Source organism: Hyperolius riggenbachi, chromosome 4 (assembly GCF_040937935.1).
Source record: "Hyperolius riggenbachi isolate aHypRig1 chromosome 4, aHypRig1.pri, whole genome shotgun sequence".
Classification (NCBI taxonomy): Eukaryota; Metazoa; Chordata; class Amphibia; order Anura; family Hyperoliidae; genus Hyperolius; species Hyperolius riggenbachi.
In genome coordinates this window covers 319,374,492-319,390,933 of record NC_090649.1, presented here as the reverse complement: position 1 = coordinate 319,390,933, position 16,442 = coordinate 319,374,492, and the positions used below count along the sequence as shown (strand labels likewise).

Here is a 16,442-nt window from a genome sequence, read left to right as displayed (position 1 = left end):
AAACAATACCAATTGTTTGGCAGTCCTGCTGATCTCTCAGAATATGTATAAAGCTGGATTCACCCTTAAAAATAGTAATTTTCTCATTGCAAATGTTCTCCATAGTAGCTTCAAAATAGAACTGTTGCTATGGGCAGTAAGAACACTTTTCCTTTTAGAAAACTTTTGCTACAGATGTCCGCAGAATGCACGTTGTCTTGATTACCTTACCGTTTCAAGATCTTGGGAGACGTGGCGTTTGCGCAGCTCCTCCATCCTCTCACAAACGTCTGTGAAGCAGGTGTTGTAGTAATCAGCGTACTGCTCAGCCAGGTCATCAATGTTTCCAAGAGAACCATCCTATCAAGAAAGAACAGTAAAGTCAGCGAGTGCAAAATAAGCTCAGAAAACCACATATTACTTTAGACACGCTTGCCAAATAATTTCATAAGTGGAATCCACAACAAACACTTCTTGAGGCAAACTTCTTTTGAAGACATGCAAAAATGCAATGGTACACAATATCTAAGTTAAAGAGACTTTTCAGGATATTGGATTCCCCCTTTGATACTTGCTCATACTTGTTCATGTACTGTATAACCTTTTCTATTAATGTACTGTACTACTGTTATAATTTGTACACTGCTCTAACCACATTATTGTCTTTCTGTAAAATGTTTAAAAAATTTTCAATAAAAAACTATTGGAATTGGATTCCCCCTTTGAGATGGCTTGAACACCATGTTTTTACTAGGGGTCTCCATCAATCACTGTACCACCTGCTAGCATTCTGAGAGTTCAACTGTACAATATTATGTGGCTTAATGTGGTTTACTTATATAACCCACAAGCAAATTTTTGCTCGATTTTCCCATTTCATAGCCAATTACAATAGCTTATGAGTATTAAAGCGAACACAGGCCGAAGCTCAGGTTCAATAACACATACTTACCATAAAGGAAGTGAAGCCTCAGGATCCTATTGAGGCTTCCCTCAGTTGTCGGAAGCCCCTGTTGCTGAGCGCAGCCCCCTTTTACATGGTGGCTGCGCGCTCCATGCTACTGCGCATCTCGGCTCAAGTGTCTGTCTACTACGCAGCCATGAATGCGGAAGAGGAGCCGCAATGTCAATGCCTTCTCACTAATCTTCGGGGGCCATGCTCAGCGACGGGGGACAGCAGACCACCACAGAAAGCCCTAATAGTATCCTGAGGCTCCCTTTTTTTTTAGTTAAGTCACTATGATCGCCTCTCATAGGCATCAGCCTATGAGTGGGATCAGTTTGTGAGCCACTCGAGGAGACAGCTAAGTGACAAAGCTGTCCTCAGTGAAGCGATGCGCTAGACCGCAGTGCTGTACAAAAGAAAAAAAAAAAAAAAGACTTTGTTTAACAGCTTGCCAGCCCGCGATCGCTGATCAGCAGGCTGATCACGGAGGCAGTGAATGATCGCGCATTGGGTCCCTGCTAATTTTCGCCCCAGGACTTGATACCAATTGGCGTTAGGCGGTCCTGGAGGAGCCTCTCTGTGGCCCCCAATTGACGTGATGCGGTCGCAGAGTGGTTAAGGCTCGTACACACAAGTTTTCTGCACAACCAACCTGACGACATGACTAATCACACAACAACGTCACTAACAATTTGAATAACCAGAGAGACAATTTCGTTTTACATGCTACTCAGAAGAGGAGCCTGACCAGTCTACTTCAATACAATACACACACTACACTAAGACCTGCAGTCTCACGCAAATACGGTATAAAAATTTTAATCATAGGTTGCCTTCAATAACATGTATTGCACTGCACACAATTAAAAAGACATATTGAAGGCATTAAGTCTCTAGATCAATTACGTGAAAAGTTTGCGCTTCCTCCCTCTGAATTGTTCGATATATGCAAATAATCCATTTTGTGAAATAGCACATTACAAAATGTAGAAACCCCAACGAGTAGGACTTTTTTTCAAAACATCCCTCTGTGCAAGGGGTGTACAGCTGCCGCAAAGAGGGACCTGGCGACGAACTGTCGCTGCTTTTTTTTTTTTTTTTTTTTTTTTTTTTTTGTCTCGTCTCCAACATTTGCGCCTCGCGTGTATGTGGCTTAAGACATCAATAAATGCTGATCTAGTGGAGATAAATTATAAACTCTTATTTAGATGGTACTTAGTTCCCCAAAGGGTGGCTAAATATAACAGGCAATGTTCGGGAGACTGCTTCAGGGGGTGTAAAATGACAGGCTCTTTTGCTCACATATGGTGGAACTGTAAAAAAGTATGTAGATTGTGGATTAAGGTTTGTACTTGGGCATCATCTTTAATCAATCAATGCTCCAGTTTTACGAAATCCCCTCCATGTCCTCTTAGGCTGCCCCTACCCTAACCTATCTCCTACTCAAAATACCCTCATATCTTTACTGTAACTAAAATTAAAATAGTAGCAGCCTGGAACACTCAATCTCTTTCATTTGAGGCGGTCAAAAATAGGCTTGGTAATATTTTGTTCTTTGAGAAACTAAGGGCTCACATGAACAACAATATGAAGTATCACAAAATCTGGAACCCATTAATAACCTACTGATTAAACCCTGAGCAAATAACGGCACGTAATCAATGATCTTGTTACGGTTGCCTCCCACAGGCAATGACAACTTGCACAAGGAGGATAAGCTTAGACATCCCTCATCTCTGGACTTTCTAAAACTTTCTTGTGTCTCTCTCCTCTTTCTTTCCTAAACCTTTTATACCTACCAAACTCCACTCTGAACGCTCCTTTATCCTCTGAATTTTTCCTTTTAAATTAGATAACACTGATGATTTCTGGTTACTAAACCTTCCTACTAAAATAGTGTGATGACCATTGAATCAAGCACATTTCTTTTTCCTTGTTTATATTTTGCAACCACCATTGCAGTTAGTACCTAACTGAATTGACCTATGCTCACGCTAGTCAGTAAGCAAAACCTGACCTCGCTGGAGGACAGGTTTCATAGCTAAAAAAGGTACTGGACAAGATGATGTAGGTTTGTCTCCATCTGACCCTATTGGGGTTAGTGACGGATGTTTGGCATCCTGTAGAATAGCGTTCTAGGAATTTTTCCTGATTATAACTTGAACTTTAGGAATTCCCGTTTAATATTTCAGTTATGTATATTAATGTGATATGCAGTGTCATCTAATGGTTTGTGTTAAAATAAGTTCACTAAAAAAACAACTGCATTGCTTTTGCTTGTTACTGTAAATGCAAAACTATGTTGGTATACTGTTTTTTTGTAAAAATAATAATTTTTTTTTTTTACAAAGACATATTGAAAAAATACATGGTCCCTGGCCAGGGCTCACTAGTAAACTACAGAGGCCGTTTGACATAACAAGCATCTGGCAATCACCCAGCATACTGCCAGTGCTAATAGTCAAAAATTGGCCTTCCTCCACCAACGTCACCCCACACACGTGACAATTGCTTTCAGACGATTTCAATGCATCTGGTCTGGATCTAATCAAAAACTCAGTATACAGAGGCGCCAGAGTAGAGTAAAACGTTTTAAAAATCGCTTAAAAGCAGAGGGGGATGTTAGGGTGGACTTACCTCCCTCTTACTAAAAAAGAAAACTCTTAAGTCTTGATAAAACCGAACTGACAAATAATTTATTCAACTCCACTTCCTCAGGCAAAAATGGGAGCAAAACTCAGTGGGTCAAGCAATAGGTTTGAGCGCCTCTGTGTCACATGAGTGACTTGACCCACTGAGTTGTGCTCCCATTTTTGCCTGAGGAAGCGGGGATCGAGACTTAAGTGAGTTTTCTTTTTTTTGTAAGAAGGAGGTGAGTCCACCCTAACATCCCCCTCTGCTTTTAAGCGTTTTTAAAAACGTTTTACTCTACTCTGGCACCTCTGTATACCGAGTTTTTGTTGATCTTCTACTCCACCCTGGCTGGAGGGGTGCATCCCCATCTACTATCTACAGAGAGCGACTTCTTAACCTGAGTGGAGTCAGGTCCTAATGCTCCCCACCTGAATTTAAAGTGGTTACCTATGGGTAAACCGTGTTTAAGAGTATATATACACATAAAATTGTATTGAACTCTTTATTTTACCTGACAATACTGCACCATATTGGGCTCTCGATTCTCTTCTTGTTTTTAAGCATGGATCTAATCAAAAGCTGGCTTATGAATTGCTATCGATCCAATTGCACTACACAAGATTGGCTTCCATGACAGTACTTCCGCATAAAGATCCCCTGAAAAAGTCCCGAGGGGCGGGACTAAATGAGTCGATGGGCGTGGTCTCTGGCCAGAGTTGAGAGCGTTCCACCACGCGTCCTCCCCAATCACTGAGCCGAAGCAAAAATACCTACATGCCGCCAGTGGGCGGTGAAGCGGGAGTCAGCGCTGGCATCCTGGAAACCATCAGTCTCATGCTCAGCCATCCTAGAATTTGGCCATCAAGTACCCAGTGTCTGAAGTGAGCAGGAGTTCACCAACGTTTACAGCAAGTATATTGTTTGGGACAAAGGTGCACAACTTCAGAAGCTATACAGCTCCCCTAGCTTGATTCAGAGGATCTTTATGCAGAAGTAATGTCATGGAAGCAAATCTTGTGTAGTGCAATTGGATCGATAGCTATTCAAAATCCAGCTTTTGATTAGATCCAGACCAGACGTCCGAAAGCAATTATCACAGGTGGGGTGACATTGGAGGAGGAAGGCTAATTTTTGACTATTAGCACTGGAAGTATGCTGGGAAATTGCCAGATGCTTGTTATGTCAAACGGCCTCCGTAGTTTACTAGTGAGCCCTGGCCAGGGACCATGTGTTTTTACACGTGTCTTTAATTGTGTGCAGTCCAATACATGTTATTGAAGGCAACCTATAACTAAAATTTTGATTGCAGATCTTAGTGTAGTGTGTGAATTGTCATTTATGAGACTTGTACACATGCGGCCAACTGCACAATGTCAGCCCAACAGCTGCGTCAGTCGATCGGGATGTTGGATCGGGCAAACCGCCATTAACAGTTGCTCGTCTGGTCGTTTGTCACACGTTCATATGCCCAACTATTGTTTAACAGACTTTAAACCATTGCCATTTCAGAGTTTGGCCCCTTTAGAAGCCATTGTTTTATAGGTAGTCTTTGGTTTTCCCTTCCTCTGAAGTTCTGAGAATTTGAACATGCTGTGTAGCTAGGAGAAAACAAGCCCCTCTGACTGCATTATTTCTATTACAGCTCTTTAGGTACACACCCACATCGGATTTTTCCAAACGACCGTTCGTTTGGACGTCAAATCGGGCGTGTGTACAAATGGTTGTTCAGCTGATAACACTGGATTTGACCGATCTGCCAAGTGGATCCGTCAAAACCAGCTGAACGACCGTTTGTACACATGCCCGATTTGACATCCAAACGACCGGTCGTTCCGACGTCCAAGCAATCGGTCGTTTGGAAAAATCCAACGCACCTTTAGGATGGCCTCTAACTTGTGGTTCCCTTTAAATGGATACGGAGTTGAGAGGGATATGGAAGCCAACATGCTTGTTTCCTTTTAAATAATGCACATTCCCTGGTTGTCCTGCTGATCCTCTGCCTCTAACATTTTTTGCAACAGACCCTAAGGGTCCATTCCCACTGGGGCAATTAGCGTGCGACTACTGCTAATCGCCGATTGATATCGATTTTTAAAACGCTAGCGCAATATTAACCACTTAAGGACCGCCCCCAGCCGATGGGCGGCGGCAAAGTCCGGGCCTAAACTACCGCAATACGCCCATCGGCGGGGCAGCTGCGGGCGTGGTAATGCGGCGATAGCGTCATTCGTGACGCGATCTGCCGCCGGCGACTGGCTCCGCCCCCCTCGCGCTGTAACCCGCCGGCCGTTCGGTAGCGCCGGCGGGTTACTAGCACCCGGATCGCCGATCTAATAGTGTATAATAGGCTTTGTAATGTATACAAAGCCTATTATACTGGCTACCTCCTGCCCTGGTGGTCCCAGTGTCCGAGGGACCACCAGGGCAGGCTGCAGCCACCCTAGTCTGCACCCAAGCACACTGATTTCTCCCCCCCTGCCCCCTGATCGCCCACAGCACCCCTCAGACCCCCCCCCCTGCCCACCCCCCAGACCCCTGTTTGCACCCAATCACCCCCCTAATCACCCATCAATCACTCCCTCTCACTATCTGTCAACGCTATTTTAACCCTAAACTGCCCCCTGCTCCCTCCTGATCACCCCCACCCCTCAGATTCTCCCCAGACCCCCCCCCCTTTGTACTGTATGCCTCTATCCCCCCTGATCACCTGTCAATCACCAATCACCCATCAATCACCCCCTGTCACTGCCACCCATCAATCAGCCCCTAACCTGCCCCTTGCGGGCAATCTGATCACCCACCCACACCAATAGATCGCCCGCAGATCCGACATCAGATCACCTCCCAAGTGCAGTGTTTACATCTGTTCTCTACCCTAAACACCCACTAATTACCCATCAATCACCAATCAATCACCCCCTATCACCACCTGGCACTGTTACCCATCAGATTAGACCCTAATCTGCCCCTTGCGGGCACCCAATCATCCGCCCACACGCTCAGATTGCCCTCAGACCCCCCCCCCCTTATCAATTCGCCAGTGCATTAGTTACATCTGTTCTTCCCTGTAATAACCCACTGTTCACCTGCCAATCACCTATCAATCACCCCCTGTCACTGCCACCCATCAATCAGCCCCTGTCACTGACACCCATCAATCAGCCCCTAACCTGCCCCTTGCGGGCAATCTGATCACCCACCCACACCAATAGATCGCCCGCAGATCCGACATCAGATCACCTCCCAAGTGCAGAGTTTACATCTGTTCTCTCCTCTAAACACCCACTAATTACCCATCAATCACCCCCTATCACCACCTGTCACTTTTACCCATCAGATTAGACCCTAATCTGCCCCTAGGGCACCCAATCACCCGCCCACACCCTCAGAACGCCCTCAGACCCCAGCCCTGATCACCTTGCCAGTGCATTGCTTGCATCTATTTCCCCCCTCTAATCACACCTTGAGACACCCATCAATCACCACCTGAGCCCCCTAGCACACCTACCCATCAGATCAGGCCCTAATTTTCCCCGTGTGGGCTCCTGATCACTCGGCCAAACCCTCAGATCCCCCTCAGACCCCCTTCCGATCACCTCCCCAGTGCATCGATTGCATCTATTTTCCCCTCTGATTGCATCTATTTTCCCCACCCCGAGACACCCATCAATCACCTCCTGTCACCCCCCTAGCACTCCTATCCATCAGATCAGGCCCAATACAACCTGTCATCTAAGAGGCCACCCTGCTTATGACCGGTTCCACAAAATTTGCCCCTCATAGACCACCTGTCATCAAAATTTGCAGATGCTTATACCCCTGAACAGTCATTTGGAGAAATTTGGTTTCCAGACTACTCACGGTTTTGGGCCCGTAAAATGCCAGGGCAGTATAGGAACCCCACAAGTGACCCCATTTTAGAAAAAAGACACCCCAAGGTATTCTGTTAGGAGTATGATGAGTTCATAAAAGATTTTATTTTTTGTCACAAGTTAGCGAAAATTGATATGTATTTTTTTTTTTCACAAAGTGTCATTTTCCGCTAACTTGTGACAAAAAAAAATCTTCTATGAACTCACCATACTCCTAACAGAATACCTTGGGGTGTCTTTCTAAAATGGGGTCACTTGTGGGGTTCCTATACTGCCCTGGCATTTTAGGGGCCCTAAACAGTGATGAGTAGTCTAGAATCCAAAGTCCTCCAAATGACCTGTGAATAGGACGTTAGGCCCCTTAGCGCTCCTAGGTTGCAAAAAAGTGTCACACTTGGTATTGCCGTACTCAGGAGAAGTAGTATAATGTTTTTTGGGGTGTATTTTTATACATACCCATGCTGGGTGGGAGAAATCTCTCTGTACATGGACAATTGTGTGTAAAAAAAAAAATCAAATAATTGTCATTTACAGAGATATTTCTCCCACCCAGCATCTGTATGTGTAAAAATACACCCCAAAACACATTATACTACTTCTCCTGAGTACGGCGATACCACATGTGTGGCACTTATTTGCACCCTAACTGCGCTAAGGGGCCCAAAGTCCAATGAGTACCTTTAGGATTTCACAGGTCATTTTGCGACATTTGGTTTCAAGACTACTCCTCACGGTTTAGGGCCCCTAAAATGCCAGGGAAGTATAGGAACCCCACAAATTACCCCATTTTAGAAAAAAGACACCCAAAGGTATTCTATTAGGAATATGGTGAGTTCATAGAAGATTTAATTTTTTGTCACAAGTTAGCGGAAAATGACACTTTGTGAAAAAAAAAAATTAAAATCAATTTCCGCTAACTTGTGACAAAAAAAAAAATCTTCTATGAACTCACCATACTCCTAACGGAATACCTTGGGGTGTCTTCTTTCTAAAATGGGGTCATTTATGGGGTTCCTATACTGCCCTGGCATTTTAGGGGCCCTAAACCGTGAGGAGTAGTCTTGAAACCAAATGTTGCAAAATGACCTGTGAAATCCTAAAGGTAATCATTGGACTTTGGGCCCCTTAGCGCAGTTAGGGTGCAAAAAAGTGCCACACATGTGGTATCGCCGTACTCAGGAGAAGTAGTATAATGTGTTTTGGGGTGTATTTTTACACATAACCATGCTGAGTGGGAGAAATATCTCTGTAAATAGACAATTGTGTGTAAAAAAAATAAAAAAAAATTGTCATTTACGGAGATATTTCTCCCACCCAGCATGGGTATGTGTAAAAATACACCCCAAAACACATTATACTACTTCCCCTGAGTACGGCAATACCACATGTGTGGCACTTTTTTGCAGCCTAACTGCACTAAGGGGCCCAAAGTCCAATGAGCATCTTTAGGCTTTACAGGGGTGCTTACAATTTTGCACCCCCCAAAATGCCAGGATAGTGAACACACCCCACAAATGACCCCATTTTGGAAAGTAGACACTTCAAGGTATTCAGAGAGGGCTATGGTGAGTCCGTGGCAGATTTCATTTTTTTTTTTGTCGCAAGTCAGAAGAAATGGAAACTTTTTTTATTTTTATTTTTTTGTCACAAAGTGTCATTTTCCGCTAACTTGTGACAAAAAATAAAATCTTCTATGAACTCACCATGCCTCTCAGTGAATACTTTGGGATGTCTTCTTTCCAAAATGTGGTCATTTGGGGGGCATTTATACTATCCTGGAATTTTAGCACCTCATGAAACATGACAGGTGGGCAGAAAAGTCGGAAATGCTTCAAAATGGGAAAATTCACTTTTGGCACCATAGTTTGTAAACGCTATAACTTTTACCCAATCCAATAAATATACACTGAATGGTTTTTTTTTAATCAAAGACATGTAGCAGAATAACTTTCGCGCTCAAATGTATAGGAAATTTTACTTTATTTGAAAAATGTCAGCACAGAAAGTTAAAAAAGTCATTTTTTTGACAAAATTCATGTCTTTTTTGATGAATATAATAAAAAGTAAAACTCGCAGCAGCAATCAAATAGCACCAAAAGAAAGCTGTATTAGTGACAAGAAAAGGAGGTAAAATTCATTTAGGTGGTAGGTTGTATGACCGAGCAATAAACCGTGAAAGCTGCAGTGGTCTGAATGGAGAAAAAGGCTCTGGTCCTTAAAGAGAACCTGTACTGAGTAAAATTATTTAAAATAAACACATGAGGTAACTTCAAATGAACATTACATAGTTACCTTGCAATCAGTTCCTCTCAGAAGCTCACCATTTTCTTCTGACAATAATCCCTTCCAGTTCTGACAACATTTTGTCAGAACTGAAATATATCAGTTACTGTCAGTTATATATCGGTTGCTGTCAGTTACAGCTGAGAGAAGAACTGATGTGTCCATGTTTCCCTATGGCTCAAGTGGGTGATATTACAGTTTAACTGTGTGCTGACTAGGAAGCTGTTATGGGGTAATAGCCATTTTCAAAATGGAGGACGGAGAATTCCATTGATCACAGTGGACAAACAGGACGCAGGAGAGGAGAAAGAGATTGAGGAGTAGACTACACAGCAGGTACATATGACTTGTGTATGGCTATTTTGACTTCACTACAGGTTTTCTTTAAGGGGCAAAAAGACTGTGGTCCTCAAGTGGTTAAGTATATTGTAGTGCTCACACCAGTAAATTGCCAGCGATTAGGGGTAATCGCTAAACGCGCTACATGCAGCATTTTCTTGCTATTTTCTCGCGATTGCTGTTACTAATACTAAAAAACCTCTAATCACGATCGCTCAAAAATCACGAGAGTGCACAGTGATTTTACTAAATCGCTGTAAATTTACCAGTGCAAAATGCTAGCGCTAATCATTAGCGTTTTGCCTTTACAAGTGGGAACAGGCCCTAAACAAGCAAACAGCTCACGTCTGACAAATCTAAGGTTAGCTGCCTGTTTGTTTCAGGTGTGCGATTAATGCTGGGAACACACGGCTCGATTTTGAGCCATTAAGATGGCTCGATAGTTAATTTCCGACATGTCCGATCACCGTTCGATTGATTTCCCGCTTGATCTCTCATTGAAGTGCATTGAAAAAAAAAAATATAAGAAAAAAAAGCGGAAGAGAATCGAGCGGGCAAAACCATCAGGCGCAGAATCGAGCGCCAGAATCGACCCGTTTATTCCCAGCATTAGACCCTGTTGGCCAGAAAGATAGCAGCACAGCCAAGCAACTGGTATTGTTTAAAAGGAGAGAAATATGTCAGCTTCCATAGGTCTCACACCTCTGGTTCCTTTTAACTAGTGTCAATACAGCATTAACAGAGAAGGATTGAAAAGTAGAGTATAGCTACTGTCAGTCCTTCACTTCCTGATGTATTGTTCATTGGGGTTTTCCAGAGTTTGTAACCTTTCCTTTTTAAACACTATAAAGAACTATTAAATAAAAATCAGTTAGGAAAGAAATCTAGAAACTGGGATACTTTACAAAACGTAACCTCCACATTCCTCTCACTTCAGGTTCCTTTTAGGTAAATACACAGCTGAGCCTGCGATCATAGCAGGTGCAATGATAGAATACGGGGCGAGTGCCTGCACTTCTGAAAGATGCACTTCTTGTATTATGTGTGCAACAGTCTGTCTTGTTTGGATGGGTTTTTGTGCTGTTATGGGGCAACCAGTGCTAAACTGTAGAGGGGGCATTAGTCTCACTTTCATGTTATCTATATATGTAAGGATGCACAGTTTAGGGAGCTGGACACCAAAATGCTGCCCATGGAGTGAATATTGATATGGGTCGCATGTATTGGATTGATAGAGGCATTTCTGTAGATGTTTTTTGGTAGGAGGGTGATATTTAAGGAGACTCTGAAGTCTCATAAAATTCAGGTGTTTATTTTAAAAATCTCTTGAACATCAATGCCCTAACTGAAACACCACATCCCCGCGGCTGCACACTAACTAAATCACCCCAAACTCCCTGGGGCACATTGCAGAAAGCGCTTCCGTGAAGAGGCAGAGCTTTGGGCTGTAGATCTGCCTCTACACGCGTTCATCTACCCAGATCTCCGCCTCCGTCCGCCCCTCTCAGTCTTGTTTCACTAAGAGGGGCGGGGAGAGGCGGAGATATTCGTGGATTGACGCACACTGAGGCAGAAATACAGCCCAAAAAGCTCTGCTTCCCCGGGCAGCAAAATCCACGACCAAGAAAGCAGTGCTGGGGAGTTTGGGGTGATTTAGTTAGTGTGCAGCTGTGGGGATGCGGTGTTTCAGTTAGGGCATTGATGTTCAAGAGATTTTTTTAAATAAAAACCTGTATTTTGAGAGAATTCAGAGTCTCTTTAAGTGAACTACAAGTATTATGTGGGAACATGTGGGCTTCCCAAAGCCTGTGCCGGCATTGGATCTAGTCTGGCATGGCGTCAGGCTTTTGTGTGACACTTTGATCCCCTCCAGCACCACATAATAATGCAATTATGATGGCACAAGTGCAATGGGTGTGAAGCCAAACACACACACAATGGTTAAAACGTGCTGAGGGCAACTTGGTTGGGGGGAAAAAATACAAACAAACAAAAAAAGGATTGGACTGGGTTAAGTATTGAAGAGTCCTTAGCCTTTACTTTCAATAATCAATCTTAGGTTGCATCCTTAAAAGTATCTTAGTATGAAAGTGAGACAATTGTGGGAAGAATGAGTGTGTTCCTTACTGTTTTCCTTTGAGTCATTTTCCATTTTGAAGGAAAAACAAAATCAAACCAAGACATTTTTATTTCAGCTGTCCCCTACTTCCTTTCCCAGTGTCCAATATTACATCAGCTCACAGTGGCAGCTCACTTAGAAAGGTGTATGGTTGTTTATACCATGCTCTGCTTTCACAGATTTTCATGTTTCCTGATCACATAGCCCAGCTTTTATCTTTAGTCTAGCGTCACTTATCACTAAAGTTATGCCTTCAGAAAGCTGGAAATGGTTTCAAAGGTCACTATGTAGGCACACAGTGCAGGCCATCAAAATCAGAAACTGTGCATTTATCTAATCCTTCCTGCATTTAGTATGTTCGCTGAACGTTGATGTTTTCTGCAGAAAATCTGCATCGTAGTTGTGTACAAACTTACATGGAATATACAAAATATATTTAAAATTTACTAGATTTATGACTATAGTAAATATTAAGCTATTATATTCTGAAGCTATTAAACATACTATATTTACGGTAATAGTTTCAGAACTTATGTAGGGAGAAAAAAAAAATACTGCCCAGCAACTGTGTGGCTCACTATGGAGCATATTTCAGCACAGGGGCGGACTGACAACTCATGGGGCCCCCGGGCAATAGGAGATCATGGGGCCCCCATACCAGCGTTTCCCACCTTTCAAGTTATATTTTTACAGACTAAGATATAATAATTTACTGACAACAGTAAATATTTTATATTGTGATATTTTATACTGATAAAAAAAACCCTGCGCGCCGAAAAATAGGTGTGGTCATGCAACAGAATGTGGGCGTGGCCATGGATGGGGCAAAATATACATGACCTTAGCAGTGGTGTAAAAGGTCTGCTGGGGAAGTTTGAACTCTGCCATAGTGTTTCCCCCCAAAATCCATGAAATCCAACAGCATTTCACCAAAAATCCATGCAATTTGGCAGAGGTTCCTCCAAAATACAGATAATATGGCAGTCGTTCCCCCAAAATAGAAGTTATCTGGCAGCAGCGGTTCCCCCAAATACACATAATTTGTCAGCGGCAGGGACGGATCTAGGGGGGACGATGGGGGGGGAAACGGGTCTCTTGCCCCAGGCGCAGTTTGTTGAATTGTTAAAAAGGCGGCAAAATTTGGATGGGGAATGGCAGTTTAGGCGCCAAAACCTGACCTTTAGGCGCCAAAACTGAATGGGGAATGGCATCTAGATCCGTCCCTGGTCAGCGGCTCCCCAAAACATGCTTAATCTGGCAGCGGATCACCAAAAATACATGTAGCAGCAGTGGTTCCCCCAAAATACCCTGAATCTGGAAGCAGCGGGTCCCCCATTATACACAATCTAGCAGCGGTTCCCCAAAAATACACATAATCTGGCAGCTGTTTCCCAAAATATACTTAATCTGGCAGCAGCAGTTCCCCCAAAATAGGTGCCCCCAGTATAGGTAATCAGGTCAAAAGGTTTCCCCAGTGGAAGTAACCAGGTCTATAGGTTTTCCCAGTGCAGGTATCCAGGTCTTTAGGTGTCCCCAGTTAAGATAGCCAGGTATAGACCTGGCTATCTTAACTGGGGACACCTAAAGACCTAGAATAGGTAATCAGGACTATAGGTGTCCCCAGAATAGGTAGCCAGGTCTATGGGTGTCCCCAATATAGGTAGCCAGGCCTATAGGTGTCTCCTGCATAGATAGCCAGGTCTTTAGGTGTCCCCAGTATATGTAGCCAGGTGTATAGGTGTTCCCAGTATAGCCAGGTCTATAGATGTCCCCATTATATGTAGCCAGGTGGATAGGTGTCCCCATTATATGTAGCCAGGTGGATAGGTGTCCCCATTATATGTAGCCAGGTGGACAGGTGTCCCCAATATATGTATCCAGCTGTATAGGTGTACCCAGTATATGTAGCCAGGTGTATAGGGGTCCCCAGTATATGTAGCCAGGTGGATAGGTGTCCCCAATAATATGTAGCCAGGTCTATATGTGTCCTCAGTATATGTATCCAGCTGTATAGGTGTCCCCAGTATATGCAGCCAGGTGTATAGGTGTCCCCAGTATACCCAGGTCTATAGGTGCCCTCAGTATATATAGCTAGGTCTACAAGTGCCTCCAGTATATGTAGCTAGGTCTATAGGTGTCCCCAGGAGGGGAGGCAGCCAGTGAAAGAGGGCGATGGGCAGTGGTGGAGAAGGTGAGGGGAGGGGGGGGAGAAGAAGTCCCCCCCCCTTCCCTCACCTTGGGGCCCCCCTTCCTGGCTCTCCCCTCCGGAATGTGTAAGTGTTGCCCAGTGGCTGACAGCGGGCGGGGACTTACCGCTGTTACAGCCACCGGAGGGAGCGCTGATCTGTGTGCTGCTAGTCTGGTCCACTCAAGACCAGACTAGCGGCACACAGATCAGAGCCTCCACCAGTGGCTGTAACAGCGGTAAAACCCCACCCACTGTCAGCCGCTGGGCAACACTTACACATTCCGGAGGGGAGAGCCAGGAAGGGGAGCCCCAAGGTGAGGGAACGGGGGAGGAAAGACCCCCCCCCCCCCTTCTCTGCCACTGCCCATCGCCCTCTTTCACTGGCTGCCTCCCCTCCTGCTCAGGGTTATCTGGCGCCCCTCCCCCCCCCCCCCCCCCCGACCACGGGCCTTCGGTCCGTGCCTGAGTGCCTGAATGGTCAGTCCGCCCGTTTCAGCAGCCTGGTAAGGAAGGGAATCATCTGGATGGCTATCAATGTTACTCAAATCTGAATATAGAAACTCATGAGATGTGTATATGTGTTTTACTAATGGAAAACAGAACATTAGTAACCTAAATGAGTCATTTTTATTTTAAGCATGAGGGCTCTTTCACACCATAGCCCTTTAACTGCGTTGTAGCGCAAAGGCAGTTTTGCATTAACCAAGGTAAAATGAAAGTCCATAGACTTTCATTTTACCTTTCACACCCGATGCTGCGTTTCTGTACGTTGCGGTTCCGACGCACCCGGGAGCGTCGATCCGCCGGGAGCCGTCGTTTTCCGTCGGGTTCAATTAATAGCTACCGCCGCTGATTGCATCACACCGCAGATACCAGACGACACGCTGCAGGCTATCAACGCATGCAGGAGAACGGCTCCTGCACGCGTTGTCTGGTGTGAAAGGAGCCATGGGATTCATTTTAAGACGAAATTCTAAATAGCAGCCATGACTAACTAATGTAAAAGCTGCAAAAACAAAAATTATTAAAATATTTTCTCAGACAGATTAAAATGCATCTGAGACAAGGCCTCCCAGCCTGCCTCGATCTTCTGATTTCAATCCTGGTAAATCCTTCAGTAGCCACACACAGCTCATGTGTGGCTCAGCCGTGCACATGAGCTGTGTGCATCCCATCATGCTCCCGTAACAGCAGGGTCATGCACATGCACAGTATGCAGCGACTGAAGGATTTCCCTGAGACAGAAAGCAGATGATTGAGGCAGCCCAGGAGGATGGTGAGGGAGGCAACAGCCTGAAGGGGGGTGGAAGCAGCCCAAGGTACGTATAAAATTGTTTTTTTGATAGTCTCAGGTTTCCTTTTTAGCTAAAGGCTTTTTAGCTTTTATTTATCTTTTACACTGGGCTAAAATCCACAAGCTGTTTGACAGGCTTATCTCATAGATAACTAGTTTAACACTTGATGTACTGAAAAACAGAAAGGAACAATTTTTTTAGTAGGACTAAGTACTACAATTATCTATGTTTAGCTCAGCATATCACATCACTTCAGGCACTTTAACCTCCCTGGCAGTATGAACGGCCTGACTCGTCCAAAGAAAAATAGCTAAAAATGTTATGGACAAATCAGGGTCATCTGACAGTTCTAAGGCTGGGTTCCATTTTTTCACATGCGTGTCATGCATTCAAATTCACATTTGTATGCAAATGTTCTAATGCTCTGGAAAGCTGCAAGCAAAAATTTGCACATGAACGATTGAATGCAAAAAAAAAAAAAATTCAAGCAAAAAACAGCCCGTTTTCTGCCAAAAAAGTTGAAGAGTGAGGAAATTGTGCCTTGGCAGAAAGGGAAATTGTATTACATTTTTGATATGATTTTGTTTGAAACTTTTATTATACTCAAAAGGTATACTAGACCCTTGCAACAGTGGACAGTTAACTAGGTAGGCAAAAATGTTAGTCATTTCAAATTATACACTTGTTCTTTTTGTGCCCCAAAATGATGGTCACATTGTTCTCTTTTGGAGCAAAATATTGATGTACAGCGTAAGACATCCACCGCTTAGTAAAATGCCTATAACCA

At 44.0% G+C, this 16,442-nt stretch overlaps 1 protein-coding gene across 11 annotated transcripts in view; it reads right to left on the bottom strand.

Annotated features, from left to right (window-relative positions):
* Nucleotides 1-16,442, bottom strand: part of SASH1 (SAM and SH3 domain containing 1) — a 1,147,574-nt gene that overhangs the window by 238,256 nt on the left and 892,876 nt on the right. For all 11 annotated transcript variants that reach the window (XM_068231708.1, XM_068231715.1, XM_068231717.1 and 8 more), the window contains one exon: nt 211-339. In XM_068231708.1, coding sequence (XP_068087809.1) covers nt 211-339 — 129 coding nt within the window. The remainder of the gene's footprint in view (nt 1-210; nt 340-16,442) is intronic.